Raw genomic sequence first — 16,397 nt, 5'->3', positions numbered from 1 at the left:
GTGTACAACAGCTAAACATCACTCTTTGGCGAGCGTTCGTGTGAGACAGTCGCAACTTTTCGTTCGTCCGGTTTGTCTCCAGATATTCCCAGTTCGGTAGCTAATTTCCAAAGCGCTAGTTTTCCGAGTGATCAAGTGTTTAAGTGGTTATCCCTAGTGGGACGAGTGCGGTTGGCTAGGCCACTATTTTTGCCGCAAAAGTTCAGTTAATTTGAGAAAATTTCACGTTTTTATTGTAACACGTGGCGGATTGACCGATTATCGAGCACAGCAGTGCAGCACCTCCCGCATACCACGCCGCTCGCGCGGCCGTGATCGGGTTCTTCCAGTGAGTACCCAAGCTCATCGTCGTCGACAGCAGCAGCCCACCGAGAGAAGAGCAGAGAGCGTGACGGGCGCTCAGCAGCAGCTCGCCTCTTCCCAGTGCGGGCGATCCGATCGCTGTCGTCGTCGAGCCTGTGGCTATACAGAGTGCACAAAGATAAGTACATAAAGTTACCCTTCGTTGTTCCCCCTCTCCACTTTGATTAGATTTAATTTGGTATATAAGCATTTTTTTTCTCACTTTTCCTGTAGCGTTATTTTTGTCCCTTGTTTTTCGATTATTCCTCGTCCCCGTGATAGTGTTAATTTTTGAGTGCCGCCCCGTGGTGGTAGTTAGCTACCACAATGGGCGATGATGAAGATGGCGGGGGTACGTCGTACCGCATTAACGAAGCTACATTATTGGCATCGGATTGCTCGAGCCAACATGGCGATGTAAATGCTAATCCTTTCGTCTCCCTTCACCCTGACGCTTCTGCAATGGACACCAATAGTAAATCTGTTTCGACGTCCCCCCGCCTCAAGGCCTACCCTCCCGACTTTGGCGGGCCATATGTTGTTTTCTTCCGACCCAAAGGCAAACGTTTGAACACCGTTCAGATTAGCAAGGACTTGACAAAGCGGTTTTCTTCTGTTATCGCCATTGACATGGTTGGTACAGGAAAGCTTCGGGTTTCGGTTGGTGACCGAAAGCAGGCTAATGAGATTGTGGCCTATGAGCTCTTCACACTTGAATATTTCGTTTACATTCCAAGCCATCAGGTCGAGATCTCGGGGAAGGTCGCCGAAGGATCTTTGACCTGCGAAACGATCATGCAAGGCTGTGGTCGCTTCAAGAACCCTTCTCTTCCTCCTGTCCAGATACTGGACTGCCGGCAACTGCATTCGGTCTGCCAGGAGGGCGAGAAAAAGGTTTACACACCATCGGATGAGTTTTGTGTGACCTTCTCCGGATCAGCATTACCAGACCTGCTGGTGATTGGCAAACTTCGGCTACCTGTGCGGCTGTATGTACCAAAGGTTATGAACTGCACCAATTGCAAGCAGCTGGGCCACACTGCCCAGTACTGCGGCAACAAACCTCGCTGTGCAACATGCGGGGAGAGACATGTGGACGGTGCGTGTAAAACGCCGCCCAAGTGTGTTTATTGTGGCAGTGACCGTCCACATGATCTCAATGTCTGCCCGAAGTACATACAGCAAAAACAACATCAAAAACGGTCGTTGCAGCAGCGTTCAAGGCGAAGCTACGCCGAGATGCTGAAGAAAGCTGCTCCGGTCGTTGAATCACGCAACATCTACTCGTCTTTGTCTCTCGATGATCAGGGCTCTGACTCTGAGGTTGGGGACGGGGTTCCCTTTGTTTTCAAAGGTGAAACGAGGAAACGGATGAGGCTCCAGAGACCAACCAAAAAACCTCGGAATCTGCCTAGCAGTGACCCCCAACCCACCGTGACAAATTCTAGGAGTGTTAAGAAAGGCACCAAACGTTCACCTCCTGGATTCAAAATCCAAGATGAACGGGACTTTCCTTCGCTCCCAGGAACATCAAAAATCCCAGATGTTCCAATTTTTTCGACTTCTCAGCCAGAGAGACAGCATTCAGAGAACCAGGAACAACCCCTTGGTGCTCCGATGTTTACGCTGTCTGGCATCGTAGACATCATTCTGAACTTCTTCAATGCTCCCGACTCAGTGAAGAACATTATTAAAGGACTTCTTCCTTGTGTGTCCCCTCTTTTGAAGCAGCTGGCTTCTAAAATGCCTCTTCTTGCGACAATCGTATCTTTCGATGGCTAATTTAACCACCGAGGTCGAAGATATGATTTCTGTGCTACACTGGAACTGTCGTAGTATAGTACCGAAATTAGACGTTTTTAAATTTTTACTTAGCAATTTACAATGCGATGTTTTTGCGCTCTCCGAAACATGGCTGACACCTGATGTGACCCTACCTTTTACCGATTTCAATATCATCCGCCTTGATCGATCCGACTCGTATGGAGGGGTGCTTTTAGGGATCAAAAAGCAGCACTCATTTTATAGAGTCGATTTACACCCGATGACAGGCATTGAAGCCGTCGCATGTGCAGTGACTATCCGGGGGAGAAGCCTAAGTTTCGCCTCCATTTATCTTCCACCGAGAACTGCGATATCTCGCAGAGATCTCGCTCACATCTGCTCGGTTATGCCTGAGCCACGGCTGCTGATGGGAGATTTTAACTCCCATGGTACAGGCTGGGGGGAACTGTACGATGATAGCCGTTCATCTTTGATATATGACCTCTGCGACGACTTCAACATGACAATTTTGAACACTGGGGAAGTTACGCGAGTGGCACCTCCAGCTAAAGATGGCAGTCCTAGAGACAGCCGATTAGACCTCTCAATCTGTTCGAGCTCACTATCGCTGGAGTGCACATGGAGGGTTATCCAGGATCCCCATGGTAGTGATCATCTGCCGATCGTTGTTTCTATTTCCAATGGCCCACAGCAGCCTCCATCTATTGACATCACCTATGACCTCACGAAACACATTGACTGGGGGAAGTACGCGGAAGCAATCATGGACGGTGTGCAATCTGTAGAAGTCCTTCCACCGCGGGAAGAGTATCAGTTTCTCTCAGAACTGATCATCGGTAGCGCGCTTCAGGCACAACGTCGGCCAGTACCAGGTCCGTCGGTTCGTAGGAAACCTCCCAATCCATGGTGGGACAGTGAGTGTACAGAAATCTATCGCGAGAAATCCGCGGCGTTTAAAGAGTTTCGTAAACGCGGTACGGTCGAAAACTTTGAGCGGTACGCTTCCCTTGAACGCAAGTTTAAGAACTTGATCAAGGCGAAGAAAAGCGGTTATTGGCGTCGCTTCGTCGAGGGCTTGTCGCGCGAGACTTCGATGAAAACTCTTTGGAACGTCGGGAGAAGAATGCGTAACGCGTCGTCGGTTAACGAGGATAGGGAAAGCTCTCCCCGGTGGATTCTCAAGTTCGCAAAAAAAGTTTGTCCAGATTCCGTACCCGTGGAGCGAATAATTCGTAACGTTTCCGAAGATAGGGATGACATGGATAGACCGTTTTCGATGGTGGAATTCTCACTTGCTCTCCTTTCATGTAACAATTCTGCTCCAGGGATGGATCGCATCAAGTTCAACTTGCTTAAAAACCTCCCCGACGTCGCTAAGAGGCGCTTGTTGAACTTGTTCAATCAGTTCCTGGATAACAACATCGTTCCGGATGATTGGAGGCAAGTGAGAGTGATAGCTATTCAAAAACCAGGGAAGCCCGCGTCGGATCATAACTCGTACCGTCCAATCGCGATGTTGTCTTGCCTACGGAAGTTGTTGGAGAAGATGATTCTCTTTCGACTGGACAAATGGGTTGAATCGAAGGGCATGTTGTCAGATACACAATTTGGTTTCCGCAGAGGCAAAGGAACGAACGACTGTCTTGCGTTACTTTCTTCAGAAATTCAGCTTGCCTTTGCTCAAAAACAGCAAATGGGCTCAGTGTTTTTGGATATTAAGGGGGCTTTTGATTCAGTTTGTGTCGATGTTCTTTCCGACAAACTCCACGAAAGTGGCCTTTCACCAATTTTAAACAACTTTTTGTATAATTTGCTGTTTGAGAAGCAGATGAGATTTGCTCATGGTGACTTGACAGTTTCACGAATTAGTTACATGGGTCTCCCCCAGGGTTCATGTCTAAGCCCCCTTCTTTACAATTTTTATGTCAGAGACATAGATGATTGTCTCATGGAAAATTGCACGTTAAGACAGCTTGCGGATGACTGTGTTGTTTCTGTGACGGGATCAATAGCAGTTGATCTGCAAGGACCATTACAGGATACTTTGGACAATTTGTCCACTTGGGCTCTCAAGCTGGGTATCGAGTTCTCTCCGGAGAAAACTGAGATGGTTGTCTTTTCTAAAAAACACAAACCGGCTAAGTTTCCGCTCGTTCTGATGGGTAAGACAATCACTCATAGCATGTCTTCTCAATATCTTGGTCTCTGGTTCGACTCTAAATGCACCTGGGGGAAGCACATTGTGTATCTGATACAAAAATGCCAAAAGCGAATCAATTTTATGCGAACTATTACCGGAACATGGTGGGGAGCACACCCGGAAGATCTGATCAGGCTGTACCAAACAACCATTCTGTCGGTTTTAGAATACGGTAGCTTCTGTTTTCAATCCGCGGCGAAAACACACTTACTGAAGATTCAACGGGTTCAGTACCGTTGCCTTCGGATCGCGTTAGGTTGCATGAACTCAACTCACACTATGAGCTTAGAGGTACTTGCTGGTGTACAGCCTCTGACAGACCGCTTTGCGGAGTTATCGTTCCGGTTCCTCATCCGATGCGAGGTTGTGAATCCATTGGTCATTGAAAACTTCGAAAAGCTGCTTGCACAGAACCCTCAAACTCGTTTTATGAGTGTGTACTACTGGTACATGACGTTGGAGGTAAGCCCATCTCCGGTTAACACCAATCGTGATAGCTTCTCAGACTTCGACAGTTCCTCTGTGGATTTTGATCTGTCCATGAAGGATGAGATCACCGGAATACCAGAATCTTTTCGTTCCGTGTGTATTCCACAAATTTTTGCAAGTAAGTTCGGGCATGTTAGCGGGGACAGACAGTTCTTCACAGATGGTTCGAAAACCGATGATTCGATTGGTTTCGGTGTCTACAACGAATTTCATAGCGCCACCTTCATGCTTCAAAAGCCATGCTCGGTATACATTGCTGAGCTAGCGGCTATATACTACACCTTAGAGTACATTCGCACTCTCCCACCTGAGCACTACTTCATTTTTACCGACAGTCTAAGTTCTCTGGAGGCTGTTCGGTCAATGAAACTGATGAAGCACTCAGCGTACTTCCTGAATGGAATTCGCCAAGTCTTGAGTGCTTTGTCCAAACGCTCATACACCATCACCATAGCTTGGGTCCCTTCACATTGCTCAATTCCGGGTAATGAGAAAGCGGACTCTCTGGCTAAGGTGGGCGCTAGCGAAGGCGATATTTACGAGCGTCAAATTGCCTTCGACGAATTTTTTGCATTAGCCCGTCAGGAGACCTTGATCAGCTGGCAACACAAATGGAGAGATGGAGAGATGGGTAGATGGTTGCACTCCATCATTCCGCAGGTATCGAAGAAGCCATGGTTCAAAGGGTTGGATTTGGGCCGCGATTTCATTCGTGTAATGTGTCGGCTGATGTCCAACCACTATTTGTTAAACGCACATACCTTCCGTATTGGGCTCTCGGAAAGCAATCTCTGTGTCTGCGGCGTGGCTTACCAGGATATCGAACATGTCGTGTGGGGATGCGATGAGCATCGTGAAGTCAGATCTGAGCTGTATGAAACTCTCCGGGTCCGAGGAAAACAACAGAAACCCGTTAGAGAAGTGTTGGCAGGCCTTGATTTGGAGTACATGGATCTTATTTACCAGTTTTTGAAACGTGTTGATGTCAGAATTTGATCTCGTACGTTCCTTGTTTTCGTTGCCCGAAATTTGGTTTTGTTGTTCGCTCCCTGTCTTTCGTTGCCCCCCTTTCCGTTTGTCCTCTTCTTGTCGTTGTCTTCCGATAAAGCCCTTTCTGTTTAGTCCCGTTACAGATCAGGACAGTCGGTCCCATCAAGGTTTTTAGTATAAGATAGCAAGTAATTTAGTATAAGTCCCTTAATTACCTCCTTTCCAACTTTATATATTTGTTATCCCTAACCTCGAAACAGCCGCGAGTACTTCGGCTCCCAAAACTAACCTAGTATTAAGTCAGTATAAATTTAAAAAACAACATGTAAAATCAACATAAAAAAAATGTAAAGATGATTTCGGCTCTGTTATGCCCAAGTGGCGCCCGAGCCTTCCAAATAAACGAAAAAGTAAAAAAAAAAAAAAACAGCTAAACATGATGCTATATATGATAATAACGTTCCAGTAGTAAAAATTTATACTATATTTTTGAATCTGATATCTTTAACATCAATCAAATCAATATCATTGTTCGAACTTCATATCAAAATATGCTATTATTGAGATCTTTTCCTCTGCTCGGGAAAAAATCCTAAATTAAAAAATCGTATCACAAAATCGCCGCTATAAATTAATGTTTGTTTTCCCATTCAACAAACAAAGCAGAAAACAAAAAAAAAACATTTTCACGAAAAATACAATATTTTCGACGACTATACACAAAAACTGCAGCCAAAACTCCATTACTAATCTGTAAATGCTCACGCTATTTGAAACTATGTTTTGAGTTGGATTAAAATTGGAGCATTAAGCTTAAAAATTGAGCTGATACACTACTCCAAAACGGTTGAGCTTTTGAAATGCTTTATGAAGAGAAAGAATAAACAACCATGTGTCTCCATAGAAAACATTATAAGAGAAAGCAAACATTTGATGAACATGCGCTTTAAACTCATCAATCTAATTCGACTCCAATCGGTATTTTTTAGTTAATTTATTGCTTGGGTTTTTGCAAATTCTTTTATTCATATTTGGGAATCCATGAATGAGAATTTTTCATTTTGACATATTTTAACTCTTCAGTTGGCTTTCGTTCTTTAACATACTCCAAATAGCAAAGGCTTCTACAATAACGCATTTCCATAATGTAAAGCTGCCCCTTATCGCATCACTGATGTTGTACTATGAACCATAACAATATTTCATCACCCCCTGGTATTATTTGCTAATCTCATTACATTCTCATTTCTCCTTCTCCGGCCATCGCGCACACGACCCCAAACAGGAAAAGGATCCTGGTGGAACGAGCTAGTATGCACGGGACTGTTCGCCATCGGTCTCGGCATCTTTCTAATCATATTAAACTGTGTGATAAGCAGTCGGGAGGAGCAGGACCTTGAAAGTTACGTCCAGCGGCAGCTAACCCGATCGAGATCCGGTAAGTCATCTCACTTTATCGTCCGGCATGAAAGCTATTTCCACTTCCCCCAGGAAATCGGAATCCGAGACTGTTGGTTGCGAAATCGACAAATAAATCTGTTTATTGGAAGGGAAAAATTTTCGCCTCTCGAGAAACGTCGACAGAAGCAATGTTGATGGTAATGCGCCCCTCAGCACCGACTCTCGTGGCACAAAATTGAGACGCAAAACGCACAGTGGATAACGACCACTTTCTGTCATAAATTCACGAAGTTCTGACCATTCCATTAGAAAGCTTCCATTTTTTATAAACCCACCCTCAGTGGCATCTTTTTTTTTCTTTTTCGCACTCTCACTGATATTGAAATTGAGAAACACCAAAATTGACAATTTAGAAGGACGACTGATGTTGTCTGATAAAGATGGGAACCGTACCACGGAACATCTTTGATACAACTACCCGAATAAACAAATATAACCAAATATAAGTTTAAGGTCCAGATTTTTTTAATCATCTCACCATAAATCTCTGAAAAATGCATTAATAAATTTATCATTAAATAAATACCGAAATATTATGGAAATATTTTTTTTTAATCTAGGAGCTTTTTTAATCAAAAAAATGATGTCATAGACATTTTCCTCCGACCACTAGCTACCTGCATTACCAAAACACATCCGTCTTACAGTAACTAATAGACTGACCTACCAAGATTCCTACTCCCCCATGTGTACAGCTGGGTAAACTCACGTTCCATCCTTTATCCGGACGGCACCGATCGATATTATTTTTCATCACATCAATTTTTCATCCTCGCTCAAAATACTGCACCGTATTGCCACCATTCTAGGCTATTAGAGTCCGGACCGGAGTTAGAGAAAAGCCATACACACTTGAACGAAACCCGACGACGACGACGGCGACGAGGAAGAGGGTTGCCAGTCTGTAGCGTAATGTACCGGATGTCTCCGGATCTCCGACGAAAGTTATTGGCACATTGAGAACGTTCGGAAATTGATAAGGGAGACTTTTCGACTTTTCTTCTTTGGAGGGGTTATTCGATCTATTTGATAGAACAATGGTAGACCTATTTTTAAGAGTGTACTTCATACTTTCAAAAACAGGTAGATTTCTTCAAAGACTCAAAAATTGTATTACCTTGGTCGATTTCTGTAGAAATAAAAATAAACAATTATTCTAGGAATTCCCAAAGTTTTGGAGTTTCAAAAGTCTTTTATAGTAGACTTCGGCAAGCCTAAATATTTTTCATTCTAATCAGAAAAAAATAGCATAAGCGTACCATGACATGTCAACGATTACTAAATAAACTAAGTATATAGCAGGCTTGGTAGTAAAGGTAAAATAACAAGAACGAATACAACAAAATTGTTCTAAAAAAATAAGTTCACTAACAAAATACTATAATGCCAAATCAATCACAAACTTGTTATACGTTGGCTATTGTGACAACATAAGTTGTTGTTCACAAGATATTTAACATTGGTTTATTAGAATAATTTGTTTCTCCTTTATCTCTTAACTGAACTCGATTCCACAGTCGCACATATTCAGTTCACGAATTGAGTTCAGTTCTAGGCCTGCTGGCGACGGAGATAGTCGAGTGACTCCATAGCTTGAAGGAATAGAAGCACCCATCTAGCGAATTGGGAGTCGTGAGTTCGAGTCTCACCGGATTTCTTTTCATAATTCAAATCTCAATTTGTTCATCGAGCACATGTTCTGTTGTGCACATGGATGTCAAAGCATTTTCAACCAGTGCACAGTGGGCAAAATCGACCCAAAAAACGGATCTTTTAACGCCGCTGGTTTCGGTACGTGAAGTTGACCATTTCTGACGTAAAAAAATACGAGAAATCGATTGGTGCTAAATTCATTCACCACACGGCACGGGAAGTGGTCCATTTTGCCCCATTTTGCCCTTTTTTCATACAATAATAGAATCAAAATGTACTTTCAAACAACAAGCACAACTGTAGATCGTTGAAAATAGCTGCAGATATAATTAGTGGTTCATAGCAATCATAAAAATACAATAAAGATCCTTTCAAGTGCTTATTTTGCCCCATATGCCCCAACAACGGCCGGAAATTCACACTTTTACCTAATTATGAATAGATTTTTAATGTTACTGATTTGAAGTTGATTTTTTTGGCATAAACAAAAAGCGCTAAATCTATTATCACCAGAATCATTTTCGGGAGTTGTCCAATTTGCCCTATTTTGCCCTATTTTCATAGAAGGAGATTTAAAATGTATTTATAAGAAACAGATACTGCTGAGGAACGTTAACATTAGTTTTAGGTGCAATTGGCAGCTAACAGTAATTATGCGCGTATATGAAAGATCTTTTCCCTATTTTACCCTACATGCCCCAAAACCTGCTGGATAATACCATATTTTGTATGGTTTTGCAATGTAACTGATTGCAAAACAAATGAGATCATTTTTGATATATACGAATGCGGTTTATCGATTAATACTAAAATCATTTTCGGAATGGTACAAACAGCTGTCCATTTTACCCCCATTCGCCTTGCTTTTTTATGTAATGAATTATAAGCTGATATATAAATTCATTAAATTAATAAATTAGTTTCCCTCATTTTCATTGGTGCTGAAACCAACGTAAACGAAAATGCAGTCATATATGACTTTTTATATAATTTTAGCTTCTCATGGGGAATTAGGGTTTAATAAGTATTTTATAAAATGTGCCAAATATAAACAAAACTGATTAAATATGCCGTCTTAAAGTACCAATATGTATATATTAAAGATGCTACATTTAATCAATTCTGAGCATATTTGCCACATATTAAGATTAAGATTAATGCTTATTTTGCCCTCAGTTCCCCACCAAAAGCGAGAATTGGAAAAAAGTCATATATTACAGTTACTGTCCTTTTGATTACATTGGTTTCAGTACCAGAAGTCGATGAATTCGGACATAAGCAAACACGAGAAATCAATTTATTCATGAGACGACAAAAAATCAGGGAGAATTGGGGTAAAATGGACAGCTGTTTGTACCCTCCCGTGATTCTAAAGCTTATCGATGAACCGTATTTGTATGTATCAAAAATGACTTCATGTTGCAACAATGATGTAGAGTGATGTTACAAAACAATACAAAAAATTTCATCATCCAGCAGTTTTTGGGGCATGTAGGGTAAAATAGGGAAAATATCTTTCATATACGAGTATGATTACTGTTAGCTGCCAATTTCACCATAAACTAATTTTAACGTTCCTTAGCAGTATCTGTTTCTTATAAATACGTTTTAAATCTCATTTTCAATGAAAATAGGGCAAAATGGGGCAAATTGGACAACTCTCGAAGATGATTCTGGTAATAAAAGATTTAGCGCTTTTTGTTTATACCAAAAAAATCAACTTCAAATCAGTAACATTAAAAATCCATTCATAATTAGGTAAAAATGTGAATTTCCAGCAGTTGTGGGGGCATATGGGGCAAAATAAGCATTTAAAAGGATCTTTATTGTATTTTTATGATTTTTATGAATCTCTAATTATACCTGCAGCTATTTTCAACGATCTACAGTTGTGCTTGTTGTTTGAAAGTACATTTTGAATCTCTTCTTGTATGAAAAAAGGGCAAAATGGGGCAAAATGGACCACTTCCCGTGCCGTGCGGTGAATGAATTTAGCACCAATCGATTTCTCGTATTTTTTACGTCAGAAACGGTCAACTTCACGTACCGAAACCAGCGGCGTTAAAAGATCCGTTTTTTGGGTCGATTTTTCCCACTGTGCAGTGTTGGGAATACTCACTTGCAAAAAAATATACTCACTTGCTTCTATCTCAGCCCATAAGCATGCTATCAAAAAATGATGTTTGAAGTAAAAGTAATTGTAGTTTAATCTAAAAGTTTGCCGAATCTAGTAAATATCGCAGACGCATACCGAAGTTGTGAGAGAGCTGTGGGTACGAGGTGAGTATAAATTACACGAATTTTACTCACCTCGTACTCACAGCTCTCTCACAACTTCGGTATGCGTCCGCGATCTTTACTTTATTCGGCAAACTTTTATATTAAGCTGCAATCTAAAAGCTCTTCAAACATCATTTTTTGATAGCATGCTTCTGGACTGAGATAGAAGCAAGTGAGTATCACTCTTGCAAGAGAGTATTTCCCAACAGTGTAATTTCCCACATGGCTTGGTCAGCCAAAGCAAAATCAAGAAATTGACAATTTTAATGTGCATTCAAATCACTTCAACTCTTTTACTGTAATGGGATGATTAAGAAAAAACTTAAAATACGGTAGTTTTTGCGATTAAATTCTAAAGTAACAATGACAATTAAAAATTGACCAAAACATCAATTTTTCAATGATTTTTCTAAATGTTAATACACTTTAACCGTTATGTGTCCGACAAACTTTTTGCTTTTTTCTACACCGTGTTTTTTAAATGGGCGCTGGGTACCCGGGTACCCTGTCGGCCACATAAGGGTTAAAAGACACCAAAAACCGTTTTGAGAGGTGGGTGTAAAATGGACAGGGTACTGTTTTATGGCTTTTGTTATTTTTCAGCATATTTTAAAGATAGGAGCTTTTGCCTAACCATGAATAGTTATACTTTTGCTGATTTTGAAGAGTATATTTGACCGAAAAAAAATTAAGCTCTGATTACAAAAAAAAAGTTTTCGAAAAAAAATATCACATAATTTGGGGTAAAATGGACTGTTAGTTCAAATCAGACATGGGAAAATACCGGTGCAGTACCGGTGCGGTTCACTAAATCTCAACACGTGTTCTGAACTTTTGCACACCGTGTTTGGTATCGGTATTGGTTGTGTATTTTTCGTGCATCTGAACCTAAACCGCGTTTCGTTTACACAGCACACGGTTCAGTTTCGATTTTCGTGAACCGGTACATGAAAACCAAAACCAAACCGAGACTTCTGGTGCACCAACCACGGTTGTGTCGCGGTTGTGGTTTCGGGATCACATTATAGGATGGGCCAGGATCAGCCAGTGGTACCAAAATTATGCATATGTTATGTTAGTCTCCAACTGGAATCTGTACAAACCAATATGGCAGCTGGTATGATCTGAAAATCCAAGATGGCGGACCAAAATTCAAGATGGCTGCTGTTTTAAGGGATTTTAACCCGTAAAACCATGCAATATGGGTATTTTTGATATGGGGAAGATGTCTGGAGCTCAAAAATGGTGATCTGAAAATCCAAGATGGCGGACCAAAATTCAAGATGGCTGCTTTTTTAAGGGATTTTAACCCGTAAACCATGCAATATGGGTATTTTTGATATGGGGAAGATGTCTGGAGCTCAAAAATGGTGATCTGAAAATCCAAGATGGCGGACCAAAATTCAAGATGGCTGCTTTTTTAAGGGATTTTAACCCGTAAACCATGCAATATGGGTATTTTTGATATGGGGAAGATGTCTGGAGCTCGAAAATGGTGATCTGAAAATCCAAGATGGCGGACCAAAATTCAAGATGGCTGCTGTTTTAAGGGATTTTAACCCGTAAAACCATGCAATATGGGTATTTTTGATATGGGGAAGATGTCTGGAGCTCGAAAATGGTGATCTGAAAATCCAAGATGGCGGACCAAAATTCAAGATGGCTGCTGTTTTAAGGGATTTTAACCCGTAAAACCATGCAATATGGGTATTTTTGATATGGGGAAGATGTCTGGAGCTCGAAAATGGTGATCTGAAAATCCAAGATGGCGGACCAAAATTCAAGATGGCTGCTGTTTTAAGGAATTTGAACCCGTAAAACCATGCAATATGGGTATTTCTGATATGGGGAAGATGTCTGGAGCTCGAAAATAGTTATCTGAAAATCCAAGATGGCGGACCAAAATTCAAGATGGCTGCTGGTTTAAGAGATTTTAACCTACAAAACCATGCAATATGGGTATTTTTGATATGGGGAAGATGTCTGAAGCTCGAAAATGGTGATCTGAAAATCCAAGATGGCGGACCAAAATTCAAGATGGCTGCTGTTTTAAGGGATTTTAACCCGTAAAACCATGCAATATAGGTATTTTTGATATGGAGAAGATGTCTGGAGCTCGAAAATGGGGATCTGAAAATCCAAGATGGCGGACCAAAATTCAAGATGGCTGCTGCTTTAAGTAATTTTATCCTACAAAACCATGCAATATGGGTATTTTTGATATGGGGAAGATGTCTGGAGCTCAAAAATGGTGATCTGAATATCCAAGATGGCGGACTAAAATTCAAGATGACTGCTGCTTTAAGAGATTTTAACCTACAAAACCATGCAATATGAGAATTTATGATATGGGGAAGATGTCTGGAGCTCGAAAATGGTGATCTTAAAATCCAAGATTGCGGTCCAAAATTCAAGATGGCTGCCAAGGTAAGTAAAACCTAACGACAGCTGGCAAGTTTGTATGTAATTTTTTTCACTAGTGAGATGACAAACAAAAACTTTCAGCCCTAGCAACGTAGCAACCCCACAGAAACCATTCACGCCTAACTTTCTCAGCACTTAAATCGGACAAACTCCATGACACTCATCGAGTGTTTCCTACTTAATCGGATTGCAAATTAGCTCGTACACCCACTTAAGCAAATATTTTGCAATATTTTCGGCAAAGCAATCTCTTTTGGTTAAGAAATTATCATTGTATTCATAATTAACAAAAATGCGGGTGCACGAGCAAATTTTAAACCTGCGGGAATATTACTCATTTTATGAGTGCCATGGAAATATGTCAACATTGGTTATCCGTGTTGTTTCCGATGCGGCGCAGCAACGCTTCTGTAGCGTTCTGCAGCATGAACAAACTGGCCGGCTGTCACCTCCATCCCCCCGCAGTGTGCCGCACTCCCCCCCAAGTAACACACTTGTCACCGAAGAGTCACGGCGGCGCAGGTTTTTGTTGTGCAGAAGTCATTGTGACTTACTTCTAGCAAGTAAGTGTTTATTTGTTAGAAGTAAGTCACAGCGACTTCAGCGCAACAAAAACCTGCGCCGCTGTGACCCTTAGGTGACAAGTGTGTTACTTGGGCCCGCATCCACATACTGCTTATACGCTAGCACCTTCCTTATAAACATCTTGATGGCTGCTGTTTTAAGGGATTTTAACCTGTATAACCATGCAATATGGGTACAGTAGACGTTCGGTCGGTGCAAACGGTTTAACTGCAATGCTTTTTAACTGCAAGTCCGGTAAGTGCAACAAATTTGCAGTTATCGCACCGCCAAACGTCAAAACCGTGCGCCATGTTAGCCCTAATGAACAGTCGAATGAATTTTTCGTTCATTTTATGTCAAATGATGGCTTGTTGACACTGTCAGGCGTTGCAGTTATCGGATTTTCGTTCGCTAAGTGAAACGTAAACATGTTGCAGTTATCGAACGTCTACTGTATTTTTGATATGGGGAAGTCGTCTGGAGCTCGAAAATGGTGATCTGGAAATCCAAAATTCATGATGGCTGCTGTTTTAAGGGATTTTAACTTAGCTAAGATCCTTCCCGGCTCCAAAAACGCCCACATACAAGTTTTCATGCACAAAAATTAAATATTGAACTACAGTTTCTTACCGATTTTGGCAACACCCGTTTTTGTCTACTCCCGATTTTGGCAACACCCGTTTTTGGCAACATTTCCTTCCCGATTTTGGCAACACCCGTTTTTGGCAACAATTTCTTACCGATTTTGGCAACACCCGATTTTGGCAACAATTTTTTACCGATTTTGGCAACAAAAAATTTTGACCAAAAATTTTTACCGAAAAATCGTTTGTATTTGTAAATGTAGTGTTATTTTATCCTTACTTTTCTTTAAAAAATCAAAATTCATTAAATTTTCCAAAATCGACAATTTTACAAATCATGACGTAATTTGTGAACGTCACCTACAAGGATCGTTTTATAGCTTGTGAATAGTCCATATTTATAATATAAGCCAAATTGACGCATAAAAGTTGAAAATTATCCACATTTTTTTTTACCGATTTTGGCAACACCCCAATTTGGCAACATTAAATTCACCTCGTGTTGCCAAAATCGGTAAGAAACTGTAGTAGTGGCTCTACAGGTAAGAACAGTACTGTTTTATGTGCTGGCTAGAAAAACAAAATACCCAAGTCGTTTCTGATCGACGTGGGAAATTTTGTTCGGCGGCGTGGAAAAATTTAAACAGCGGCGCGCCGGGTCAATTCGAGTGGCGGTGGCGGCGTGGAAAAAAACGTCGGCGACGGCGGTGCGGCGCGGCGGCACACACGTCTACTCCGGACATCTTTCCCATACTAAAAATACCCATATTTCATGGTTTCAAAGACCAAAACTCCATTAAAACCCCACCATCTTAAATTTTTGGCCGCCATCTTGGTTTTGGAAATTGTCATTTTTGGCCTCCAGACATCTTTCCCATGCTAAAAATACCCATATTTCATGGTTTCAAAGACTAATCTCCATGAAAACGCCGCCATCTTGAATTTTTGGCCGCCATATTGGAATTTTAAATGGTCATTTTTGGCCTCCTGACATCTCTCCCATACTAGAAATACCCATATTTCATGGTTTCAAAGACTAAACTCCATGAAAACGCTGCCATCTTGAATTTTTGGCCGCCATCTTGGATTTTGAAATGGTCATTTTTGGCCTCCTGATATATTTCTCATACTAAAAATACCCATATTTCATGGTTTCAAAGACTAAACTCCATGAAACCCCACCATCTTGAGTTTTTGGCCGCCATCTTGGATTTGGAAATTGTCATATTTGGCCTCCAGACATCTTCTCCATACTAAAAATACCCATATTTCATGGTTTCAAAGACCAAAACTCCATGAAAACGCCGTCATCTTGAATTTTTGGCCGCCATCTTGGATTTTGAAATGGTCATTTTTGGCCTCCTGACATCTTTCCCATACTAAAAATACCCATATTTCATGGTTTCAAAGACTAAACTCCATGAAAACGCCGCCATCTTGAATTTTTGGCCGCCATCTTGGATTTTGAAATGGTCATTTTTGGCCTCCTGACATATTTCTCATACTAAAAATACCCATATTTCATAGTTTCAAAGACTAAAACTCCATGAAAACGCCGCCATCTTGAATTTTTGGCCGCCATCTTGGATTTTGAAATGGTCATTTTTGGCCTCCTGACATCTTTC

At 41.3% G+C, this 16,397-nt stretch overlaps 1 protein-coding gene across 8 annotated transcripts in view; it reads left to right on the top strand.

Moving 5' to 3' along the window:
- LOC109416262 (uncharacterized) overlaps window positions 1-16,397 on the top strand; it is a 111,075-nt gene that overhangs the window by 57,914 nt on the left and 36,764 nt on the right. For all 8 annotated transcript variants that reach the window (XR_009997417.1, XM_029871516.2, XM_062849844.1 and 5 more), the window contains exon 5: window positions 7,092-7,244. Coding sequence is in view for 7 of the 8 variants with exons in the window: in XM_029871516.2 (XP_029727376.1) it covers window positions 7,092-7,244 (153 nt within the window). In the remaining variant the exon portion in view is untranslated. The remainder of the gene's footprint in view (window positions 1-7,091; window positions 7,245-16,397) is intronic.

The sequence above is a fragment of the Aedes albopictus genome, chromosome 2, assembly GCF_035046485.1.
Source record: "Aedes albopictus strain Foshan chromosome 2, AalbF5, whole genome shotgun sequence".
NCBI lineage: Eukaryota > Metazoa > Arthropoda > Insecta > Diptera > Culicidae > Aedes > Aedes albopictus.
The sequence above is the reverse complement of the archived record's forward strand: the minus strand, read 5'-3'. Positions and strand labels throughout refer to the sequence as shown.